This window comes from Gymnoscopelus microlampas (assembly GCF_963454915.1).
Source record: "Gymnoscopelus microlampas genome assembly, chromosome: 24".
Taxonomy (NCBI): domain Eukaryota; kingdom Metazoa; phylum Chordata; class Actinopteri; order Myctophiformes; family Myctophidae; genus Gymnoscopelus; species Gymnoscopelus microlampas.
The window spans coordinates 33,554,743-33,579,876 of NC_139961.1; the positions used below are offsets into that span (position 1 = coordinate 33,554,743).

At 42.2% G+C, this 25,134-nt stretch overlaps 1 protein-coding gene across 2 annotated transcripts; it reads right to left on the reverse strand.

The window, feature by feature from the left end:
• Nucleotides 1–37: 37 nt before the first annotated feature.
• On the reverse strand, nucleotides 38–23,198 carry LOC311040846 (rho GTPase-activating protein 20-like). Of its 2 annotated transcripts, XR_014600330.1 has the most exons (16): nucleotides 23,045–23,198; nucleotides 16,303–16,388; nucleotides 14,780–14,953; nucleotides 14,273–14,422; nucleotides 13,710–13,751; nucleotides 13,228–13,312; nucleotides 12,828–12,905; nucleotides 11,605–11,671; nucleotides 11,048–11,239; nucleotides 10,261–10,439; nucleotides 8,884–9,048; nucleotides 6,979–7,091; nucleotides 3,872–4,061; nucleotides 2,836–2,950; nucleotides 1,552–2,470; nucleotides 38–1,134 (listed from the first exon to the last, which is right to left on the reverse strand). XR_014600330.1 is itself a non-coding variant. In XM_084051212.1 (15 exons), exons 1-15 carry the CDS (start codon nucleotides 23,138–23,140, stop codon nucleotides 1,656–1,658), a joined length of 2,547 nt encoding a protein of 848 aa, XP_083907338.1. In that variant the 5' UTR covers nucleotides 23,141–23,198; the 3' UTR covers nucleotides 1,534–1,655. The 2 variants fall into 2 exon arrangements, 1 of the variants encoding a protein (XP_083907338.1); XM_084051212.1 differs by lacking the exon at nucleotides 38–1,134 and having other exon boundaries at nucleotides 1,534–2,470.
• Nucleotides 23,199–25,134: the final 1,936 nt, after the last annotated feature.

Consider the following 25,134-nt stretch of genomic DNA (forward strand, 5'->3'; position numbering starts at 1 on the left):
TAAAGTAAAAAAGAGAAAAAGCATATTCACATGGTGTTAAAAACAAAAAACAAAGTGAAGGTCTAGATATATTTAAAATATAGTGTTTTTTACTATGTGGTTTTGCTTGGTCATGTACAATTAGTAATATTACATTATACCAGCATTATGTAGTTCTAGTACAGTAAACATTAATTTAGTCCTGTTTGCAGGCAAAAATATTTGAATATGGGTTCAAAATGTCTAACGGTGCTTTGATTTATCTCTCCAATCACAGGCAGATGCTTAGTGAAGGGTTTCCTTTATATTTTCCTTATTTGTAATAACACACTCTATACACTAGAACAAGAACATAAAGCAAGCGCACCTTGAGTAGTGCTCAAACAAATGATTCTTCAGCAAATGTCTGCTCCAAGTCCGGGCTGTCTGGCTCCGGTGCCATCGGATCATTGCACCTCCTCAGCCACGCCCTCCTGCTCTCAACCAGGGACAGCGCCAGCTGCTGGCTGCTCTGAGGGCTACTGCACGGGTGGGACAGGAAGTAGTCCTGCACCGCTTTGGCAGCGCAGGGAGACAAGTAGAGGGGGGGCTCAGCGCTTTGGTCGCCCTGCATGTCCACCTCAGAAACCTTCAGGACTCCGGTTCGCTGGGGAGTCTCTGGCGAACGGCTCGTCTGTGGAATCGCTCCAGGTGCGAGGCGAGCTGCGGTGCCTCCGCTCAGAGGCCCGCCGCTGGAGGGACAGGCGTGGCCGTCGTCCTCCACGCTGAGGGAGAGTGTTTTGTTTTTCCTAAAGAGTGCGAGGGCTGGACTGGTCTGCCAAATAACGTAGTCTGTGGTGCACACAGCTCGTTTAGGCCACTTCCTGCTGCTCGGCCCTGTTTGCTTACATCACTTCCTGCGCAGGTGTGTTGCTGGCAGGCCTTGGTGTGGATTTCTCTGAGCTGGCGGACGGTTAGTTGGATTTGGAGGGCTGAGGACAGGGTGCCTGGAGGTTCCCAGTGGAGCTGTGGTGGGAAGGAGGGCTGGAGGATTCAGGCTTTACGGGTTGAGGCCTGGGGGCTCCATAATGACCCTCCCTCTGGCTTGGGCTTCAGGAGGTCATCTTTTTCTGGGTCCTGTTTACTGGTAATAACAGACTGATCAGTGTGCCCTCCCTGTTTTCATGGTTGAGTGAAGGGAGAGAGAGAGAGAGAGAGAGAGAGAGAGAGAGAGAGAGAGAGAGAGAGAGAGAGAGAGAGAGAGAGAGAGAGAGAGAGAGAGAGAGAGAGAGAGAGAGAGAGAGAGAGAGAGAGATTAAAAATTTACAAACTATTAAAAACACCTCTGGCCTATTATTTATTATTATTTGATTTATTTTGGACAGAGTAAAGTAGCTTATGCCACTCTTTTGGCCAAATGGCTTATTCTATTAAACTGGAAATTGAGTACTTATGGACTTATGGGTTGGGGACTTGAAACTGAAATTTAGTACAAGTGGGAACCGGCAAGCTTTTATGAGAATTGTTTTTGTTTTGTTTTTATCCTATTTTCACCGGTCTACCGTTCACCGTACAATCATGCCTCTTGCTCACCCCTGTTCTCTCTTCATCGTCTTTCTCCAAGCTGTCTTGCTGGTTCAGCGACGGCCTTCGTATGTCCTTTAACCACGAGTTAGGGTGGAGCCCCCTGCTGCTTTTCAAGGTCTCCTTGGATGGAAGCTCTCGGGGCGAGGAGGCATTTGGTCCAGGTCCACGTCTGGACCTGCACTGTCTTTTGGAACAGTGTCAGAGGCGGTTTCAGAGGCCGTAGGGGGGGAGGTAGACATGGAGAGCATTGCTGTCTTCGCCAGGAGAGGGTCTTGTTTGGTCTGCAATGCCCCTTCATGACACGGTGAGGCGAGGGAGTCAAGGGAGGAGGGTGTGGGAGCAGGGGAGGTGCGGAGAGAGCAGAGGGCGAAGGAGCTGGCTTCAAGAGAGAGGAGCCTTGCGGCCAAAAGAGTCTTGGAGTCGGCGTGGCTTTGCGAGTGGCCGCCTTTGAGACGCTCTTCTTCATTATCATCATCATTGCCATCTACCCTGGAGAAGCACTGGCCACTTCCTATAATGCAGGCCTGTAATTCGGTCGCGTAGGCAATGGCCGGCTCTGAACACCTCCGATATCTGTAGCGGTCCTCTGGAGAGGAAAGGTCCTGGCTGCCAGTGGGTGATCCCTCCTGGCTGGAGCCGGATGGGTCTGCAGCCGGCCCTAGTTTCCTGGTTCTGGGTCGGCCTGACGGTGGCAACTGGAGGAAGCGCTCCCTGGTGGCTTGGGCGTGTGAGCGACGCATGTTTGGGTCGGCGTCTTGGTCATTGTCACTGAGGGTGAGGATGGAGTCCAGACTGCCCTGTAGTGGTTTGTTTCTAAGGCAACCCCTTCTGGTTGGGAAGCTTGGCGAGCCGCCGCCGCTGTAGTCGTCTAACTCGTTCTCCAGACTGTCGAAGGACGAGTCTGTCAGCGGGTACGGCCAGGGCTCTAATGAGACGGGGTAACATGGAGGAATGACGTAGAAAGTAGAATTAAAGAAAGATTGTCACTATTAGTTAACGCATAACAAATAACCACATGAACCCTAGCGTCCCTACTTTAGACATGTCATAATTGGCTAACATTTGGATGAAAATAGCTATTTTCACTATTATGCTTATGTTATTTTTATCAACATCTGAAAAAACAATAGATTCCCTGTTATCATTGGCTTTTATCCATCAAGGAATCACTCTGTTGAAAGAGTTACAATAGAATACTACAATGCATGTCTCCAGTGACTTGTGTCCACGAAATGTGTTTTAAACAAGGAATGTGTACACATGTATATTTGTGTATGCACTATGCAGTACCTGATTCAATTTCCTTTGTGCTGTGACTCTGTGGAGGACCTCCAAACAATGTGGCGGGGTTCTCTCCTGTAATCTTCTGACAGTGGTCAATCATAAACTTAACCAAATCACACACCTAGAGGAGAGGAGAGTAATACTGTATTAAAGTCAGGCAGCCTGCTTTAATAGATAAGTGACTTGTTGTCTGAAGGAATACAATATAATAAACCAACTAAACAAACAAAGAAAACCCCACACAAACTCAATTGGGTTCAATTGGAACCGATCTTAAATCTTAAAGTTATTTTCAGCCAAGAAACTGTTCCCACAAATCTGTCTAATATCAAAATTGGTAAATATAAAGTTTTACATTCCAAAATAACAACAATAATGTCCTGAAGTGAACATACAATTTAGGCATTTTGAAGATTTAGAGGAAGCATTTATACAGAGTAATTTACAAAGTGCAAGATCGTTGTTAGCGGCATGAACCCTAGTCAACCAACAACAAGGTATGTGTTCAAGTAAAGTTCAAGAAAATTGTTAAGTAACACAAAGTAACAAGGACACCAAATCTAAATAGCATACAAAGCATCTATCTAAACCAGTGTTTCTCAACCTTTTTTGGGCCAGTGGCCCCCTATCCAATATCCAGGTCCCTTACCACCCCCCACACCCAATTCAAATGTAAGGTTTATTTTTATTGTGTATTGTGTTGCTTATATAATTTAGAAAACATGGCATGATACTGACCATGATATTGACCAAGATACTGTCATCATCATATCGCCACAATAATCATTTGCTACACTGTCAAAAAGTATTAAAATTGCATCGTTAGGATGTGTTCTGCTCACACACACATTTGTTGGGGTTGGAACGAGAAGTGTAGTTAGCACTTTTTGCATGGATATAAGGTTAAAAAGTGGATCTTGTGATGCGCAATTCACACACAACCAAGTATAAATTCTGTTGCCCAAAAACTAAATATTTTCTACTGACTTATTTCACCCATTTTTATTTTTCCATCTATTGTCCTTCGTTCTCCGCGTCTCACCTTTTTGGCCCCCTCCCCCTCCAGTTCGGGGCTACATGGCCCGGGAGGCCACAGCGTACTGGGAGCAATGCACACTGACAGGTTGAAACTGGTCATCTGGTTGTCCAGCGCGTTTCCCTGGATGCCGTGCAGCAGGGAAAGCAGGTGACGTAGCAACAGAATGTTTTCTTTGGGCAGTCGGCCAATCAGCCTGCAGGAAGAGGAGACGTGGTTGTCAAACACATGGTTTACCTGGTATCCTATAGTTTCAATGTACAGATGTTTATGTAGATAGCATATTGTTCAGGCAGATGCTAGGTTCATGGTTTACCTGGTATCCCAGATTCTTCTTTTTTACTTTAAATTTTTATCCCACCATTTTGTAACCCTATTTTTTCACCCAGTGCTAATGCCTAAGCTTGTAATCCTGGGCGCTACTCTCCCTCTGCCAGCCTGGGGAGAGCCCCGAACTGAGCTCATGCTTCCTTCAACCCATGAGGAGTTAGCAGACCGCTTCGTATCACCTGACAGGGGGGAGTTTCCCCGGTAGGACGTAGCGCGTGGAAGGAACCCGTTATTCCAACCATAGACATATAACAGGTAGACGCCTCCTTCGGCTCTGAGGTGTGCGTATCTCGGCCGTGCTTCCACTTCCTTCCGCTTCAGCAGGGCAAGCTGGAAACTTCCGTGTGCGTCACAGAAGGGGGCGTTCGGTAGGCCAATCAGAGGCAGATGGGGCGGGTCTTTTCTTAAGAGGCAGCCGCTCAGCAACTAGTCAGTTAGACGCGCTGTGATTGGCCAGTAGTCAACGCGCTATGATTGGCCAGTAGTCAAGTAGCCCTGCGGAAGAGCCTTGTATTGAGATACCAGTTGCTCCAATGAACTGCAGAGGCCAATGAGGTATCTAGGTTTCTATATCTATGATTCCAACCAGTTCCTTTCCCCTCCATCAGGCGCCCATCAGCCTTACCAGGGGGAGGCAGTATAGAGACCAGGATTACTGCATGTTTTTTTGTGAGGGTACCTACACAAGGAGAACATGCAAACTCCACACAGAAAGGCCCTTTTACCAACCCCACCTAGGGTATGGGTACTGATGACGCGGAGGAGAGGACACGCCCCCAGTATCCTAGCTTCTTGAGGCACTACACTGTTCTCTCTCTGTATTCTATGTATGTGATTATTTACCTTCCTTATTGTAAGTCACTCTGGATAAGAGCTTCTGCTAAATACCTAAATTGCAATTGTAAATTGTATCATTTTATATCAAAATGTACCATTTGTATTTTCTGTTTCATAGCATAAACTGTTCCAAAACTTTTCCATGCCAAGGACCTGTACCTCTACGAAATGGCAAAAGAAAAAGGAAGATGAGTTGAACCTTTTTACCAGGTGCTCGAAGAGCGCCGGGTCTACAGACAAGCTGGGACATAGTCCGACACCTAAGTGTATAGTCCGACACCTAAGTGACACCTAAGTGTCATTGGCTGTCCTGGCTGTCCTTCACTCCTTTAAGCCAATGGCGACACGAATGGGGAGACGGCCCGCCCCCCGCAGTAACCGTGCTCCGCTCCGCTCCCCTCATTCACACAGTGCAAGTTTTACTGCAGCCTCAGGCAGGAGGGTTAGCCTAAATGCTAGCGTGCTTCATTAGACCTAGTTCGGCTATTAAGTTATTATTTGGCCATGTTCACACTGACTTCAATCTTCGCTATTGTTGGGAAGACCCGTGTGGTGTCAAAAAATGTTGCCACCACTTATATAAAAACATTATAGCGTTTAGCGTCGCAGATTCTGTTGCCGAGTTTGGCGAGAGAAACAAGCAATCCGAAAAAACAAGTAATCAGGTCTATGAAAACAATCACACACACACACACACACACACACACACACACACACACACACACACACACACACACACACACACACACACACACACACACACACACACACACACACACACACACACACACACACACACACACACACACACACACACACACACACACACACAGAGCACCTGGTAGAATATGACTTATAAGTCATTTCTTTCTTGTTTTGTGTGTGTGTGCAGTGGTGGAAAAAGTGCTCAAATTCTTTACTTAAGTAAAAGTACCAATACTGCAATATAGAAATACTCTGTTACATGTAAAAGTCCAGAATTCAAAATTTACTTCAGTAAAACTACAAAAGTATTGGCATCAAAATGTACTTAAAGTACCAAAAGTAAAAGTACTAAAATATTTGAAAATAGCAGATCTACAAGCTCACAATGTGTTGCGATGCGACGCGTTGTGTAGATCGGCTATTTTCAAATAGCCTATGTATAAAATAGGGCTAAAGTGGTTAATGTATGTTTCATAATATCATAATTCTGAAAAGTAACTAGTAACTAAAGTTTTCAAATAATTGTAGTGGAGTAAAAGTACAATATTTGCCTCTGAGATGTAGTGGAGTAGAAGGAAAAGTATTGGAAAATGGAAATACTCAAGCAAAAGTACAATACTTAAAGGTAGGGTAAGTGATATTTTTTGGTTAAAACAAAAAGTATTTTGTTAAAAGGTTAAACTACTATATAGTAATCCTTGCTATAGAGTGTTTGTTCAGTAACAGGAGTCTCCCCGTCTCTCCGGTTCTTTAATAATCAGGAAATACATTTTTCGGTAGGTGTCAAAATCTCAGCCAATCAGGAGAAAGTACCCATTTTTAAGCTTAATTTGTATAGTGTTCCGGTTCCAATTTTGTCTGCTCATTTCTTAGTGTCATCACTTCCGATTTCACTTGTTTAATCTATATCCTGATTGAGTTCTCTGTCCTGGTTGGATAAAATTGGAAATGAAACTGAAACTGAAACGAAAATGCATTTTCTGTTTTATAAAGAGGTGGAGAGACAAGGAGACTCATAATATTGAAAAACACTCTATAGCAATGAGTACTATCAGAATCTAGAGCTATTTAACACTTATTTTAACCAACGCAAATCACTTACCCTACCTTTAAGTAAATGTGCTTAGTTACTTTCCACCACTGTGTGTGTGTGTGTGTGTGTGTGTGTGTGTGTGTGTGTGTGTGTGTGTGTGTGTGTGTGTGTGTGTGTGTGTGTGTGTGTGTGTGTGTGTGTGTGTTACCTTTGTATATCCTGTGCCTGTTCCTCCGCTTCCTCGCTTTCGTCCAGTACGTCCATCCACTCCTCGTAGTGGTCGGAGCACAGCAGGCTTCCAGGGATGTTACGCAGGAAGTCCTGTGGAGTACGTATGTACGGTCATCACCACGGTGTCACCAGTGGTGGAAAAAGTACTCTTTACTTAAGTAAAAGTATCAATACTACAATGTAGAAGTACTCTGTTACAAGTAAAAGTCCAGAATTCAAAATGTACTTGAGTGAAAGTACAAAAGTATTGGCATCAAAATGTAAAAAAGTACCAAAAGTAAAAGTACTAAAATATTTGAAAATAGCAGATCTACAAGCTCACAACGCGCCGCGATGCGACGTGTTGTGAGCTTGTAGATCGGCTATTTTCAAATAGCCTAGGTATAAAATAGGGCTAAAGTTGTTAATGTATGTTTCATAATATCATAATTTATATCTGAAAAGTAACAAGTAACTAAAGTTTTCAAATAATTGTAGTGGAGTAAACGTACATTATTTGCCTCTGAGATGTAGTGGAGTAGAAGTAAAAGTATTGGCAATTGGAAATACTCCAGTAAAGTACAAATACCTCAAAATTGTACAGTACTTAAGTAAATGTACTTAGCTACTTTCCACCACTGGGTGTCACATCTCATATCGTTTTAACCACATGAACCCTAAAAATACATAATCTAACTTTGAACATTTTGTCTGTGTTATATTTATTTTAAACGTCAAAGGCGTGCTCTAGTGTGACATCACACACCTTCTTATCAGCTGCCTTGAAAGGTGATCGTGAACAAGACAAGACAGATTAAATAAGGGCTTCTTGTGTCTAACTTTCCATCTCTCTTCCTGGGTGTTCAAAGCTCTGCTAAGGAAAAGGTCTCATTTACCAAAGAGCTACACACAGAAGGCTCTTCTATTCTCATTATTTAAAAACTATTTTCTCTGCACAGACATTTATGAAACCTGACATGCTTCATGAGAACCTATGTTTACAATAGTTGTGTGTATACTGTTTGATTACAATAATCTTTTGTTTATACGAAGAAACATTTAGTTACAATTTTTCTTTTAAGAACCAGATGGTAGTTCTACCAACCAAGTGAGTAAGCCACTTGCAGATCACTGTTTAATGATGATCTAGTATTACTGTATAATGCAAATGAACATTTAAATCCATGCATGGCCTTTTATGAACGTATGTGTTGTTAGGTAATAGGAAAAATCCTTCATAACACTGGTGTTCATATGAGCTCGCTGTCATCTGTGCAGATTGCAATGGAAATGGATATTAATCCAGATTATATTTTAAAGACAACCTCACCACCCCTGTTATGAACGGGCTGTCCTGCTAGGTCGGAGGACTAAAATAGGATTGGAGCAGATTAAATATGCTGTTACAAATAGGAGCCCTACACACATACATACACTCACTGTTAAGTGTATGCACTTTAAAGCATGTACACATGATACACATACATATGCAGAAATGTGCACACACACAAAAGGAAACAAGAGCACAGTTTAACACAACCCTCAACAATGGTAACAAATAACCTTGACCTTTGGCCTTGGATGCAGAATGCAAACCACTTAAGCCCTATTCTTTGTTGTACATCAATAGCGAAAACAGCCGATCTACAAACTCTAAGTTTGTACAATAGATCTCCAATTTTTGCCAAATATTCACCTATTTTTCCTAAATTCTCACCAAATGTCAAACAGCAGTCTATTTTCGCCTATTATAACATGCCCAAAAGGGGACAGCTAGCGTTCATGTGGGTAAATGCGAGCTTGTTCAAGGTCATATGAAGGACATAGCATAATATGAAGTGTCATTGACAGGGAGAGAGTGATGGAGAAACTATTAAAATATTATTATTATTACTACCAGTACCTTGAAGACACCAGCGATGATGAAGACATGGTCCCTGGTCAGAGGAAGTTGTAAGATGCCAGAGTCCAGCGAGTCCCTCAGCTCCCGGACGGCCTTGGCCCCAGCCGAGCGACGGAAGATCCCCCGCGTCCATGAGCCCTCATGATACAAGAAGACCAGCATGTCCTGTAGGAATACAGAGAGAAAGAGTGACCTCCAGTATGTATTTACTGTTTAACCCTTGGCTAGAGCCTGACCGATGCCAGATTTTTCGGTCCGAAGCTGTTCCCGATTTAGGAGAGTCCTAGACCACAGATATATATTTTTTAAAGGAAGCACAGGTCTCCGCCAGGTCAGGTACGTTATTGTGTCCTCCTGGTGGCGCTATAATAGGCCAATGTGAAAAGGGTGCCATTTATTCTTAGGTCGTTCACGGCAATCGGACACTGCATTCATGATTTGAGGCATTTTGTTGCCTCAAATCATTGTCTGGTGGCGCTATAACAGTCCAATGTGAAAAAGGGTGGCATTTCTTCCTTGGCCTAGTGAGCAGGGACGTGCTGGCCACTGGGAAATTCGGGAAAATTCCAGAACGGCCGCGCCATTTACGGGCCGCCAGACGGCCGGTGGGCCACCCAAGACAACTGTAGCATGTTTTTTTTTTTTTATTGAAAAAATTCTGAAAATCCCAGAGCTGAATTTTGGTCCCAGCACGCCCCTGCTAGTGAGAATGTGTTTGTGAAATTTCACAGAAATCGCAAGTTGCGTTCATGATTTCAGGCATTTTGTTCAAAACAGACCAATCCTGCAAATTTTGGAAGCCAACCTTAGCCAATGAGGATGGAATATGGGAAATCGGACAGATCCGTGTTGATCACATGACTATAGAGATACTGTGTACCGATTTGCATGAAGTTTGGATAAAATCTGTAGGAGTAATATAAAAAAATGGGTTTTGCACAAATCGGCGTACAGGTAGCGCTATAACAGGCCCATGTGAAACATTTGAGGGAGAGGTTCTGAATTGGCATCCAGGGAGTGTGTGTGCACAGTTTCGCAGCGACCGGGCCAACGGTGCCGGAAATTAGCTGCTAACACACGGACAGGACACACGGACACACGGACACACACACGGACCGACGGACAGGGGGTAAAACATACTCTCTCGCCATGCCTTTCGGCCTGGCGGAGACAAAAAGTGCATTTGAAAAACTTGTTTTTTTTTATTAATGTTTCGATTTGAGAACATTTTAACTTATAAGCAAACACATATACTGTATAAAAATAAACACGAGTAACATTTAGAAATGTTTTAATCGACATCTTCAAAACATTTGTTTTCGATGTCGAGTATCTCCTTCCTGATTGCGCTGACGTCAGTCCATTGCAGCCGCTCACCATGATTGGCTGAGGCAGAGAGTCCTCCAGACAAATGGAGCTCAGTGGTTGGCCAAAGAGGCAGCCGGAGGCGGAGCTCGAGGGGGACATAGAGGGGTCGTTGAGCTGAGGGGAGGAGCCTTTCCAGAAGGCCCAATTTATGATCGAACGCTTCCTTTTGAAGGGCTTCTGAGACAATTCTGAAAATGACAACATATCCTGTTATTTTTATTTGATTTTATTCCTAAGTGGAGTATTGCATTTGAGATTTTCAAGGTTTTATCTACAGTTTAAACGATTTACAGGGTCACTCAAAGTCACTAAGCAGGTTGGATGAAATATCGAAAATTTGGCAAAAGTTCTGGGTAGTACTTCTTCTTGTTTCTAACTAGAGCAAATACCACCACATTATGCCTCAAGGATCATCATCATGTCTTTCATGTTCTCACTTTTTAATTTCAAGGACCCCCATAACTCAGTGTACAAACTGAACCTGTAAGGTACACTCTCAGAGTTACAGACCTGCAAGGGTCCATTTGTAACCTTCTAAAGGAAACCTGAGGATCCCTAGACCTCACTTTGAGAAGGCAATGCCAAACCAGAGTAATTGTCACCAGACAGTTCAATTTCCAAATGCTAGCTGTGACAAATCAGCAGCGAGGAGGTGAATGAGAAACATCCTCCTCTTCTTTTACACTACTTTGTACTATCAAAGTACCTCTGAGCAAGGCATCAAGTCTCAAACTGCTCTGGTGTAACTGGACAAGAAGGTTGTAACAGTGTTAGAGTTTATAGTCCATGAAATCACCTATGGCTACATGCTGCTGTGATGCGGCAACGGGGCGCCGCTTCAGAATGAACTGGCACTGCTTGTTAATAGACTGCAGCTGCTCTGCCTGCACCACCATCTGTCTGTCGGGGGTCGGTACTGCGTCCTTGTTAACCTGAGACAGCGGTTCTCTCACATGACTCATCTGGATACTGAAGGGAAACTCGTGACCTGGTGTCAGAGAAAAGGAGTTAGACAGAGAGACAGAGAGGAGGGAGGAATAGAGATATATTCAGTCCAGGATATTTGGCTGTTAAGTGGATTGTGGACACAGTACATAAACAGATTTTGTGCTCAGGGGTAAACGTCAACCCAATTGTATCATGTAATTGACTTTGTAGCAACATACTACAGATACAACAAACAGTTCACCTATAAAAGTTAAGAAATACATTTCAGAGTTTTACAACAAATCATACATTTCATTCATTTATTTATTCTCTTTTTTCTTTTCTTTTCTTGTTTCTTCAAACTACCAATATCAAATTAACAAAAAAAAGAAGGAACAAAAAAAACTCTAAGTCAGACTCACTGACCAATCAAAGGGTACGGCGCGTTGTCCCTCTTTGAGAAGACCCACAGTTGGTAGTCTTTCACGTTGCCCTAAGAAACAGAGATACTTTATAGAAACAAGCAGTGGTGGACAGTAACTAAATACATTTACTTAAAAGGAGTAGTTCACCCAAAACATGACTTATTTTCTGTCAATTACACGCCCCATGAATCCTTGAATTCATGGAGATGTTTTTGTCGCATTCCTGAGCGAATAATTTGATGACCGGCGGAAAGATGCTAATATATCCGGTAATGTCTTTAGTCTTTGAGTCTCCTACTGGAAAGACCGCTGGTCATCAAATTATTGGAAATGTTTTTGAACATATTTACTTGAGCATTTGTCCACCACTGAAAATAACAATGAGGAACTCATAGACAGAAAACTTTAATAGCACCAAGAGACAGAACCCCTTGTAGAGCAGAGAGAAAGATATTTTAGAAACTGGGACAGGGTGGAAGCACTGAGGATCTAACCACTATTCCAACCACAACACTCATTGTGAGTTCACACTAATTAGCTGAAGTAGTTTCATGTAGTTATCCACCAAAAGTCAAGGGGGGCAACGTTAATCAAGGATGAAAGACGATCTTTTGGGCAATGGTGCTGCTCTGCATCTGACAAAGTAATAATGTTGCTATCATTTGGTAAGCAAGTTAGTCATCCAAATAGGCAGAGAAGGAATGAAGTGCACATGTGCATACTGTAGGTGTACATGACGAAGCCTTTCCAGACAAATGGAAACAACATATATTGTTATAGCTGCCGGGGTATAGCTGCCGGGGTATTGATTGATTGATTGAATACTTTATTTGCAGGATTGTTAACAGTACAGGTAGTTATGCTAAAAGGACAACACAAAAAGCCGAAGGGGGCTTGTTTCCATTGTTCAGGTGATACCCACCTGGATTTGGACCCCAGTCTCCCACATAAACCACAGATCTCCCAATCATCCAAAAGGGAATTCACCTTTACCCAAGGCAGGTTTATTAGGGATATTAGGCTTCTGTTCTTCAGGCAGGACTACTCAGGAACATTGAATTATTATACAACCAGGATCAGCCAGATATGACCTTTGACTATGCCATCTTTCACTGGAGGCCACAATAGCTCAATACATTAATTAAACAGCATTCCATCAGTGGCTTTGAACACAGTTATTTGGAATGTGACTGATGATGTAACATCTTGAACCCAGGTACTCACCGCGATGCCAAACTGCTGTAGGGCCAATCGGATCACCTCATTGGTTGAATCACAGTTACTGACTGCAAGAGTTTTGATCTGAACCAGGAAGGAGATATGACAGCATTGAATACCAGCTTAGTGAACTCTGCATTGAAGCCAATGGAAGATAGCATAATGTCTATAATACTGCACACACACAAACTCACATAAGCAAAGTACTACTGTATAAGCATAACAATACTATACTACTATTAAATTATATTCATATACATGCAAACACACGGACGCAAACATGCATCCGTGCAAACAAACACACACACACACACACACACACACACACACACACACACACACACACACACACACACACACACACACACACACACACACACACACACACACGTAACAACAAACCTACATCAGCCAAGCTGTTGATTCCCTTCCCGTAGACTTTGAGAGGGATGGTTTTAGGCTCCTCCTTCTCTTTCTCTTCTTTAATTCGGCTAGAGAAGAAGAGAGGAGGAGGGAAATCATAGACAATAAGGAACATGCAAGTTCTTACTTTGTGGACAAAATATATGACAACTCCACTACAAAATGATACCACAGTCAGTGATGAATAAGATTCAAGTGATTCCCGGCTCTTCACCACTCAATTAAATGTTTATGTATCAGACAGAGGGCCCATCTCTCCTCGCATGGTCTGATCCACTGTAAGTATGACTGATATACTGTATATTTTATAGTTATAGATAGTTTATATTTGCATACTCTCTCTTCTCTCTCTCTCGCACACACACACACACACACACACACACACACACACACACACACACACACACACACACACACACACACACACACACACACACACACACACACACACTGTTAAGAGTTTACCTCTTGATGAGGGACAGCCATTTCTCTTTCTGGTCTGCGGAGCTGTGGAAGAGATGGAATCGTAAACATTAGAACAGCATAAACCTCTCAGCCACCATCGCTGTTTCACTGTCAGTGTGTGCATATTTTTGTATGTATGTATGTATGTACAGTAAGTGTGGGTGAGTGTGGGGAGGGGGTGGGGGGTTCACTGAACAACCAGTACAGCTGTCCTGGACCATGAAACTAGAAAGATATATCCATAGAGAAATTCAGTAACACTTTACTTAAAGGTTGGGTCTATAATGCATTATAATCACATTTATAATGCATTATAATGCGTTTATAAGGCATTATAACACTCGTCATAAATGTTTATAATCATGTATGGCAACTCATAACAATGTATTATATGTGCTGGTCACAATGCATTATGAGCTCAGTGGAACAGCCCATTATAACTACCTCAACTTAGTTACTTATTAAGTGTAAGTAACTACGTGCGTGCGTGCGCGCGCACGCACGCACGCACGCACGGACTCACGCACGCACGCACGCACGCACGCACGCACGCACAATAGTACCTGAACGTAGCAACATAGTTGCAGGTGGGCCAGCCCATGACGAAGCTCCTCACAGGGCTGGTACTCCCCTCACACACCTCCTCCATGCAGCCTGACGTCCACATCTCACACACACGCACCTGAGCCTTCTGCTTGAACTGGTTGCCTGACCTGAGAAGAGACAGAGATGTGAAAACACATGCACAACACAACAACTGAACTAACGTTTGTTACTACCGTATATTTGACAGATAAACTTAATTATGGTTGTGTAATTAGTGTACATTGAATACACCCACTAATGATTTGAATATTTTTCTGCAGTTATGCTGCTCACATCGCAGTGTCAAAGGCTGCCGAGACCTTTAGATTATTTTTGAACTTTAGATGGCAGCAAGTTCCCAGTTCCAACTCAATCCTAACTTAACCTTAACACCTTTAAACCTCACCTAACACCAATCCTAAAATGGTAATTTTCCCAGATCTTTCTAACTTTGTTTGGTCATTACACACAAACTAATTACTTACTTGGCCTTGGCGATGACCAACATGTTGTTGAACAAGAACAGGTGTCTGTCCTGTGTCTGTAGTCCTGTCTTCAACTGGGCGTGGCCGTGGAGGAGAAACGCCCTATCAGACCACACCAGGAAGGACTGGACCAATGGGCATGTCTCTGGGCAGAAGGGAGCCTGGAAGCAATCTCTGCAATCAGAACGCATAGCACTGGAAGTCATCAAACCACTTAACTGTTTTATTTTACATGGAAACAAATGCACATCATTTTGGGGGGAATCCTTGCGTAAAATAATTTCCTCAACAACCAAATGAATTCCCTCACGATGATTCTCAGAACACAGAGGCAGACTTCTGATGCGTGAATTTAGTTTCAGATAATTTAACTAACAGAATGTACTGCATTCCTAAAAGCCCAACACAACACAAAGTCTGCTGTTTAAGAATGTGCTCAAATCAAAAGCCACTGTGCAGAGCTGTTTACCAAAAAGATGTTCTTTCCTTTATTTCGTTAAAGTAGGATGTGTGCGTTTGCATCTGTGGATGGATGAGATGGCGGTAACAGGACATGCTTCTCTCACTCTGACCCTCCTCCAACCTGTCCTCTCCAAATCCGTTCAAGGGATTGAGATTCATTTCAAACTTCATGTATTAAATAATCAGATTGAAAGGCTTTCCCCACAGAGCATGTAGGCGATTTCTATGACCACTTTTTGACAAAAATATCGGTCTAAACATAAGGACTATAAAACCGGGATTGGCATCGGACCCAAACATCTGCCATTGGTCGGGCTCTAGTGCTGATACTTTGTATCAAGTGTTCAGGGACTGCATTTTAATAGCTGGTATCGTTGAACACACATTCAATATACATACTGTACCTTCAACAACACCACAGCTCATCAGGATACCCTCACTCCCTCCCGTAGTCTATCCCTAAATGTCTTCTCTCTCCCCTTCTCTCTCTCTCTCTCTGTGTACTTCCATGGTGAAAGGTGAGGACAGCAGGGTGGTGGATTAGGATAAAACACTCCCTGCCGGGAGCGTTTTAATGAATTTATTCACATCACTGTTCCACACGGTCAAAGCCAGGCCTATTAATAGAGCCCTTATCCCCTGATCTGATTGGCCACACAGGGATTATGCACCTGAATTCAGCTACTCCAGTTTACTTACAGTATGTATGTGTGTGTGTGTGTGTGTGTGTGTGTGTGTGTGTGAGCGTTAGGTTATAAGCATTGCTTCTGCTAATCTACTCTGTAAAGTGTGTGAGATTAGTAGACATAATCTCTCTGTTCTCTACGTTACGCCCTCTTTCTGTATGTGTTTGTGTGACTCACTGAACCCATATGACTTATATGGCTTATGACTTCATCATCACTTCAGTGCAGATTAGCAGGGGTGTACATTGCCAGAGCATCCAATAATTTGACGGAGGAGCTCTCAATCAGCGGATAGCCACCCAGTCTCCCCTAAACGTGTCAAGCCTGCTGCATGCCTTTACAGTAGTAAGGCTTGTCCCATTAAGGCCACCATACCTGGAAACGGTCCTGGACCTGGTGAGAGCCTTGGTGATGATCAGTGAGGGAGCCGACTGGCGGCGATGACTCAGCGACTTCATTCTCTGAAGAAAGAGAGAGAGAGAGACAGATAGACGGATGATGTAAAATAACCAGTGATTCAGTAAGATGTGGCCATAAGACGAAATTAGAGCTCTTCACCGCAATGTTTTTTACCACTTAAACCCCATACTGGAGTTCCCCAGGGCTCTATAGCAGGGTCCCTGCCTGCTTTCTCTCTACACTTATATCTTTGCCGGAAATAGCCGATCTACCACCTCACTCTGTGTCACGTTTAAATGCATTGTGATGAGCTTGTAGATCTGCTGTTTTCACTGCATGATAGCGATGTTAACCCTAGGGATGCTAGGGTTCATGTGGTTAAAGTTGGGTCCATCAGTAACAGTTTAATTAACATCACAGTCATTTTGTTTCCCAGCTCTTTCTCAGTGGGAGAGCGCAAAAATGCCTGATTAAATATAAGAAAGGTAGTCTTGTGGTGGCCCACAAACCCACTATTAACTCTCTCTCCTCTCTGCCTTCCCTTCAATGTTTTTATTTTATTTATTGATTGAATACATTATGAACAGTTTGCAGATTGTACAGAGGTACGGTTTACAAATATTGTTAAAAGGATAACACAAAAAGCCCTAGGGGCTTGTTTCCATTGTGATCCTGTGTATTCAATTAATAAAGACATTTAAAGACAATAATAAACAAGACATGGCTAGCTGGCCAGTTATAGAATGGATATTATTATTGTTCTTAAGCATGGTTAGGTCTGGCTCTGCATTACATAGTAGACATGTTAAGCCCATATGAGCCACTGTGCAGCCTTGGAGGTGAGGCCCTTCAGCCCGTTCCAAAGTCTAGTCTTAAAGTGAAAAGTGACCGTCCCTTTGCCATCAGGACCCCTCAGCTTTGGAACAACCTGCCTGAGTAACTAAGGCTAGAATCAGTGACATTGGTTAAATCACTTCACAATCTTAAGACTTGCTTTTATTTATGTAATATCGTCTTGTGAGAAGAAGACACCGGCACACTGTCTTTGCTTGCTCAATGAAGAAAAAAAAATGTTTATTTACCTTTATTGAGCAAGCAAAGACTTCTGTCTTCTTCTCCCCACTTAGTGTCTGCTCCACCAACGCACCTGTCACTGAACATTTGTGCAAAAGAATCTGTTTACATATAATATCGTCTTACGACCACTTCTAATTTTATCGTTATTCTGATTTTATCTCCTAGTATTCATTCTTTTATCTTAATCCTGCTTCATGCAGCTTTACTGTCATTAATTCAGGTTTCTTAAGTGCTTTTACAGTCAACTAAGTGCAGCAAGTGTTTTTAAAGGTGCTATATAAACTCTGACAGGTCACAATAATAGTGAAATAAATATATATTGTTTGGATGGTTAGACAGATAGGCGCTATTAGGCGGACAGAGAGACAGCCTATAAGGCCCCCCTACATTATATTATTACTACAATAACTGCCAATATTCTCTACCCTGATGTTCTCTACAGACTCTCAGAGACCCGTTTTATCATCCCATGCCTTGCAGCTCAAAACAATCAATAGAATGATAAAGTGTGAGATATAAACTGTATAGATATAAAAGTACGACAAAGTATAAATCAGGCTTAAAACACCCTGGAGCCACACCACCAGGTGTGAGAGAGCCAGACAGGCATTCACATAATGCTTGGCTTATGTTTACACGCTCCTCTGTCGTTACATAACCTCTCTAATGTTCCTCTCATCCATCAGAGCATCAGCCGCCGTGGCCTCCAAACGTCATGACAGCCAACATGACACAGGAGGAATTTAGGGACGTAAAGATTAGCCAGATGTCACACTTTATGGGCTAGCTTTGATGGTCAGAGGACACTCTCTCTTCTCTTCTTTCACAAATACTCTCTCTGTATTCCTACTTTCTTGCCCTTTGCCATGCTGAGATTTTTTAACACATACTATGTGACACAGGTTTTGTAATTAAAATATATAGTCAAGCAACAGACACTTTAAACGCAGCTGAAGGTAATAATGTTAGTTGTGGGTGCGCTTCATTTAGGTGTTTCTGTGTGCCAACATGAGGGTAACTGTACAGGAGCTGTTCTTGCACACAGCAACACCAAAATGAAGCTACCCACATTTAATGTTATTACCTTCAGCTGTGTTCACCGCTCAAAATATCCGCTGTGAAAAGGTCCATTCAATTCCACCAGTCAACATATCTGAAATCCAACATGCTATTCCTTTAACATTTGCTGTCCTTTCTTTCAATATCACAAGCTTTTATCAACCATTTCATAAACTAATATTCCAGCATGCCCGCTGGTATGATATAATGTGAGCCTCGTTTCACAAATTATGTAATTTGCATATACCGTACATCGGCTTAGCTATGGAATAGTAGTAACAGCCTGCAAGGGGCGGAGGTCACTAGGACACAGACGAGCTCTCCAGCATCACATGGCCACAAGAGCTAAATAAACTCTGTCTTATACAGTGTGCCACCGGTGGACGACAAAAGGATATTGGGGGTATTTCTGTTAACCACATGAACCCAAGCATCCTTATGCTGGGGAGAACATTTTGCGGTTATAGCAGATCTACAAGCTCCCAATGCATTGTGTAGTGATGAATTGTGCATAAGAAGAGGAATCTGTACTACTCTAATACATTTTCTACTAGGAGCTATTATACAGTGTGTCGGACATCCCTTCCTCTTCTTATGTACGTATTTAAATTTAGCACCTGTGAATTTTTGTTGGGATGTGAGTGCTTCCCTCTGGACTCTGTTTCTAGCGATGAATTGTGACCTTGTAGATCGGCTATTTTTGGCAAAGATATATTATTTCAAAGATATGTAGAGGTGAAAAAAGGAGGGGGCCCAGTATAAACCCCTGGGAGACTTTGGTCAACTAAGTATATATGAACAAAACAGGGTTTTCAAAGAAGTACTGCTTGATTCCAAAAAGGTGAGGACTGCAGACTTGCAAAGAAAATAAATCCAAGGCACTCCGTCTTTGGTGAAAAAATATAGAATTTATTTTATGCAAGGCAACAAATTATGACCAATGCGTATCAACCTTATATAAGTATATATATATATTAATATTTAATCTATATAGGATTTAAGTGGTTAAGGGTTGAAATTATGTAATATCAACCCATTAGGCTACACATATAACAGGTCATTGAATGTAGATGCATTTGGGTCCTATTTGTCCAGAACACTATAGCAGCCCCAGAACGAATATGGCTCAGAACAGGCTGACCGCTACCTGACTTCAGTGGTCCACACAGTACCTTGTAGTTCTGTGATTAATGACATTGTGCTAGTAACTCAGTAACCACATGAGACGAGAGGACAAATGGGCCAGCCTGCTGTTTTTCGCTTCCCTTGCAAAGATAATGTATGCTGCCCTGGGTTGTACAGAGAGCTTCCAAGAGGAATATGCTACATCTTTGGCTTCAGTCACTCAGGGAAAAGACAAAACAATGGGTTTGTAAAGATTTTAGTTAAGTGAAGGAAGACAGCAAACGGAGGGTAGAGACGGGGTGCAATTCATGACATATGAGGGCAGGATGCAAAAACATGACCTCAGGAGCAGGTCTGTGCCTAGCAGGGCCAATTCCAATTTGTATGGTGCCCTTGCCACATTGTTTCATAGTTTTTAAACTAATATCTGTACTTATTATATATATATATTTTTTAGCTTTTTATGCCTTTATTTTAGAGAGGGATAGGGAGAGTAGGCTGACAGGAAATGGGGAGAGAGAGAGATGGGGGGGTGACACGCAGCAAAGGTCGCCGGGAACGGGAGTCGAACCTGGAACACGCTCTCAGGCTGGCATTGCAGCCTAGGGTGCCTGGACCGTTACGATACGGCCCAGGCCAGTCAAAGCACATTTAACTTAAAATTACCATGGGGTTGAACCCTTCTAATTTTGGTGAGCCCATGGCCTTTCCTCTATAGTGGTGTGACCCCTTCAAACCACTTAGATCAAGTGAGATGTAAGGAGCAGAGACGCAGCACAATTCGTTGTCTTGTTTGTTAGATAATAATCTTAATCATTCTACTATACAAAACCTTTGATTTACTCTATCCATGTCTTAAACTTGGTGTAACAAAAATAATCACATGTATCTAGTCCCAGACCCTTTAGTTACAGTCACAGTATCCTGCCTGGATTTTGAATTATCAGATTTTCTATTTTCAGGCGCTGGAACCCAAAACACTTGATTTTGCATTGGAATTAATTGAAACATTCCAACCAAGATGATTAAGGTCTTCATTTGCATATTTCTGGCGTCAGATTTGCATCTAGATGTATGCAAGACTGGCCCTTTCTGGACCAATGCCTTCCAGGCATGCATACATGTGCACATCACATGCACACGCGCGCGCGCACGCACGCACGCACGCACGCACGCACACACACACACACACACACACACACACACACACACACACACACACACACACACACACACACACACACACACACACACACACACACACACACACACACACACACACACACACACACACACACACACACACACAGCAGTCATGGCAGAATCTGTCAATCTTTATTCAAGCTGCTGTGAGTGAATAAAGTGTGATTCTTTCACACTCAACACACCCAGGTGTGCCAACAATATAAACAGCCGAGTTGCTGGAATGCACCGTCGTCTTTGTACCAGAAAAATATGTAGGGAGAATGATGCAACACTCATTCCCTGCATGTAAGCCTTAGCTGCAAGCACAAACTGACAGTTATCATCTGCTCTAATGGCATTAAAGTCATTTCAGCCCAAAGTAGGTCAAAGTCATGTTATTAGAAGAAGAAGAAAAAACAATAGACTTAAAATGGTCTGTCCCTTAAACAGTCTGTGTCCAAACACACACACACACACACACACACACACACACACACACACACACACACACACACACACACACACACAACCAAGAGGTTGCTTGCTAAAGAAACTGCAGCTACTGAAATGACAGAATAACTACAGTGATGACAGCTTTTTCATACAAAAGAATACTCAAGTCAAGTACATTATACTAGGTTAATCTATTCTATACAGTAGTATCAGCTTTGATTGACTAGCAAAATGTTGATTTTTCCTGCATGGAAAATATGGGGATCAAACCCAGGCATTCAGGGTTATGCTCAGACAAAAGGCAAATTATCAAGATTTCAAGAGCTGTTGGCTAACAGGGCCCTCAGATATGGTATGGTTTAAAATCTCTTGTTTGGGTTTCCAGTGCGATATGTTGCCATGGGGCCCAGGATTCCAACTATTCTGGTTTGACACCCAGGGCATTGTCGTTTTCTCGCAGGTTGAAATGAACAAGTACATTACCACATGCAACCTAATTAGAGGTTTGTTGTGGTGTTGCAGAATTCGGCCCCACGGCTATTTGATAGATGCATGTTTTACCCAGAAATAGCTGAATGATACAAAATGAGTTAGGATAGACAACTAATTAAGGTTGCAGTAGCAGTCTCTAGTCTACTCAACAATGTACTGTATATGTGTAGCCTACTGGGCTGGCAATCCAAAAGCATGAGATGCAAAGATCTGATCAGCGCATAGGGACTTCCATACCCCCACCTAGTGCAAAACACTTTGTTTCGACCCATACCATAGCGTACCAAATATCTGAATGGACAATGGGATTAAAAAATATTAAATATATGTTCTTTAGAATAGACTTTTTTTAAACATTGTTTGTAACATATAGGCCTGTTTTGAAACATACTCATTCAAATGCTGAATTTTAGAAATGTATTTGTTTCATATGCAATAGGCCTCTACTAAATGTCATTGAAATCTGTGGAATTAGGCACACTTAACTAATAGTCGGCATGTTGGTGGCTGGCAGTCTGTCTGACCCAAATCTAAATGGGTCTAAACAGCAGACCAGGTAGGCTAAGCAGTGCAGGCAGACTCTGAACATGGTAGCCTACAAATTAATTTAACTCCAAGAGTGTACAGATGCATTGAGTAACTAAGTACATTTACTCAAGTACTGTACTTAAGTACAATTTTGAGGTCTTTTTTACTTTAGTATTTCTATTTTTCAGTACTTTTAATTCTACTCCACTACATCTCAGAGGCAAATATTATACTTTTACTCCACCACAATGATTTGAAAACTTTAGCAACTAGTTGCTTTGTAGATTTTGATTATTATTAGGCTACAAAAAATACATTACCCACTTCAGCCCTATATACATATACATTTCGGCCTTTTGAAAATAGAAGATCTACAAGCTCACAATGCGTCACGAATTGTGAACTTGTAGATCTGCTATTTTCAAAAGATTCTTTAGACATTTTATAGGCCTACATTTGACAACTTGTGAAATGGGACATACTGCATAATGAGTACTTTTACTTTTGTACTTTAAGTATATTTTGATACCAATACTTTTGTACTTTTACTCAAGTACATTTTGAATTCCGGACTTTCACTTGTAAGAGTATTTCTACATTGCAGTATTGGTAAGCTACTTTTTCCACCACTGTACAGATGTAACCCACTATTTGCACACTCCGAGTAGAGTGACAGACAGACAGACAGACAGACGCGCGCACACGCGTGCGTGTGTGCACACACACACACACACACACACACACACACACACACACACACACACACACACACACACGGTCCATTAGACATCCATCATACCCGTTTGTTTTCGCTCTTCACGTCGTCCCCCTCCCCGGCCAGAGAGGCTCGGCTGCGGCTCAGGCTGTCCTGCTGCTGCGGCGACATGCTTTCCATCCAGACAGGCTCCAGTAAAACGCACTGATCGCTCAATGTCACACGTGATGCAAGAGTCTGTTTAGCTCCATCCCATCCGATACATGATGCAGGCAAAGAAGAACCTAAAGAAAACGTGTATCTCTGGCATTTAATCGAGTGCGTAAAAATGATCAATTAACTTCAAGCTGGCGCAGAGAGACAGACAAACTGATCTGTCAAAAATAATAAACACAGCTCTTCATCATTCATTATTATCCATTTGGGAATTAAATAGGCTCTGAAGTATAAACTCACCTCCAGAGGAGTCCTGGGTGAATAATAACCCAGACACAAAGTGTGCCAATTCATTATGCGTCTTTACGCGCAGCCTGGAGGCAGCTGGGGGCGGGGCCTATCAGTCCCTTGGGGCCAGTGGCTCCAATCTGGAGCAGACTGAGGATAGAGGTGTGTAAAATAAAAAGGAAAACGTTTTAAAGTGATGCTATAGGTATATTCGTCTGTCATTAAATGTTTCGATTAATTGGATACACAGGACCCCATTGGAAACAAGCCATATAGCCTAGTGCTTTCTTGGGTTTTAATCCTGTTCTTTTTTCCTGTGCTTTTTTTTTGCAAACTGCTAATAAAGTATTCAATCAATCAATCAATCAAACAGGTCTCTGCAGTGGTGGAAAAAGTACTCACATTTTAATTTTAAGTAAAAGTATCAATTCTGCAATATAGAAATACTCTGTTACAAGTAAAAGTCCGGAATTAAACATTTACTTGAGTAAAAGTACAAAAGTATTGGTATCAAAATCCAAAAGTAAAAAGTACTCATTATGCAGAATGTCCCATTTCACAAGTTTTCAAATGTATACAAATCTTTTGAAAATAGCAGATCTACAAGCTCACAATGCCCCGCAATGCGACACATTGTGAGCTTGTACAGTAGATCAGCTATTTTCAAATGGCCGAAATGTATATAGGGCTGAAGTGGTTAATGTAATAATAATCTAAATCTAAATCTACAAAGTACTGTAACTAAAGTTTTCAAATAATTATAGTGGAGTAAAAGTTTGCTGAATGGGTGACAGATGTTGGGATCAATGACATTGTGTGGACAGTTTGAACACACTGACATCAATTAGCCCAGATAAATGATAATAAAAAATGCCATTGAATTTGGACTTCATGTCCAGATTTGTCCCCGTTATCTAACCATATCATGAACTCAGCATCATGATGGACAAGACAGAGGTATACACACTCACTGTCCAATAAAACAAAAATGGAGGTGGTATTTTCTGGTCTGCAGGTAGTCGACTTCTGCTTTGAAAAAACAAGTATACTGATTCATATATTTATTTGGACCTTCCTGGGGTCCACACCCTGCGGTCCACACACAACTAAATATAAGACCTATCACATGTAACAATTTGAATTTGAATGTAGCATGTCATGTCTTAATGAAGGCCACTGTAACTGGTCATTATACTATAAAACTTAAAGAAAAGAATGTTACATTTTGTTTGTAATAATGAGGAGAAGGATGAGAAGGAAGAGACAACTCTTAGTCACTATGCAAACATTTATTAAAAGATACAGGAAACCGACATTTGGACTATAGTCTTCCTCAGGGAACCCTGAGGAAGACACTTTGCTTTGTTTCAAGGGGAGCTGATTTGAAAACAGATGCTGCAAAATATTAAGGCAAAGAAATAATGCAAGAAATAATGCAAATGTTGGGTACCGCTGTGAATAAGCATGGACATAGACACAGCTCATTGCCTCATTCAATATCAGACTGAATGAAGAGGGAACGATCCAGAGAATGTGTGCGTGTGCCAGAAAAAGGCTCTGAAATAGAAAGACACAGAAAAAAATATGCATATCGTCCCCAAATCGATTATACTTCTGGGGACAGAAGTGGGCCACAAACTGGGCTAAAGCAGAACCAGGACAAAAAGTGACACAGAGAGAAAGTGTGTGTGCTGTGTGTGCACATGTTCATTCCCCAAATTGGCCACAAT

Bases quoted from the DNA above. Each gene is read 5' to 3' on its own strand.
- LOC311040846 (XM_084051212.1), bottom strand. From the start codon at position 23,140: ATGGAAAGCATGTCGCCGCAGCAGCAGGACAGCCTGAGCCGCAGCCGA. The intron at 11,672-12,827 runs GTGAGTACCTGG...TCTGTTTCTTAG, and splicing joins TACAGCAGTTTGGCATCGCG to GGCAACGTGAAAGACTACCA. The intron at 11,240-11,604 runs GTCAGTGAGTCT...CTCTGACACCAG, and splicing joins CGCGCCGTACCCTTTGATTG to GTCACGAGTTTCCCTTCAGT.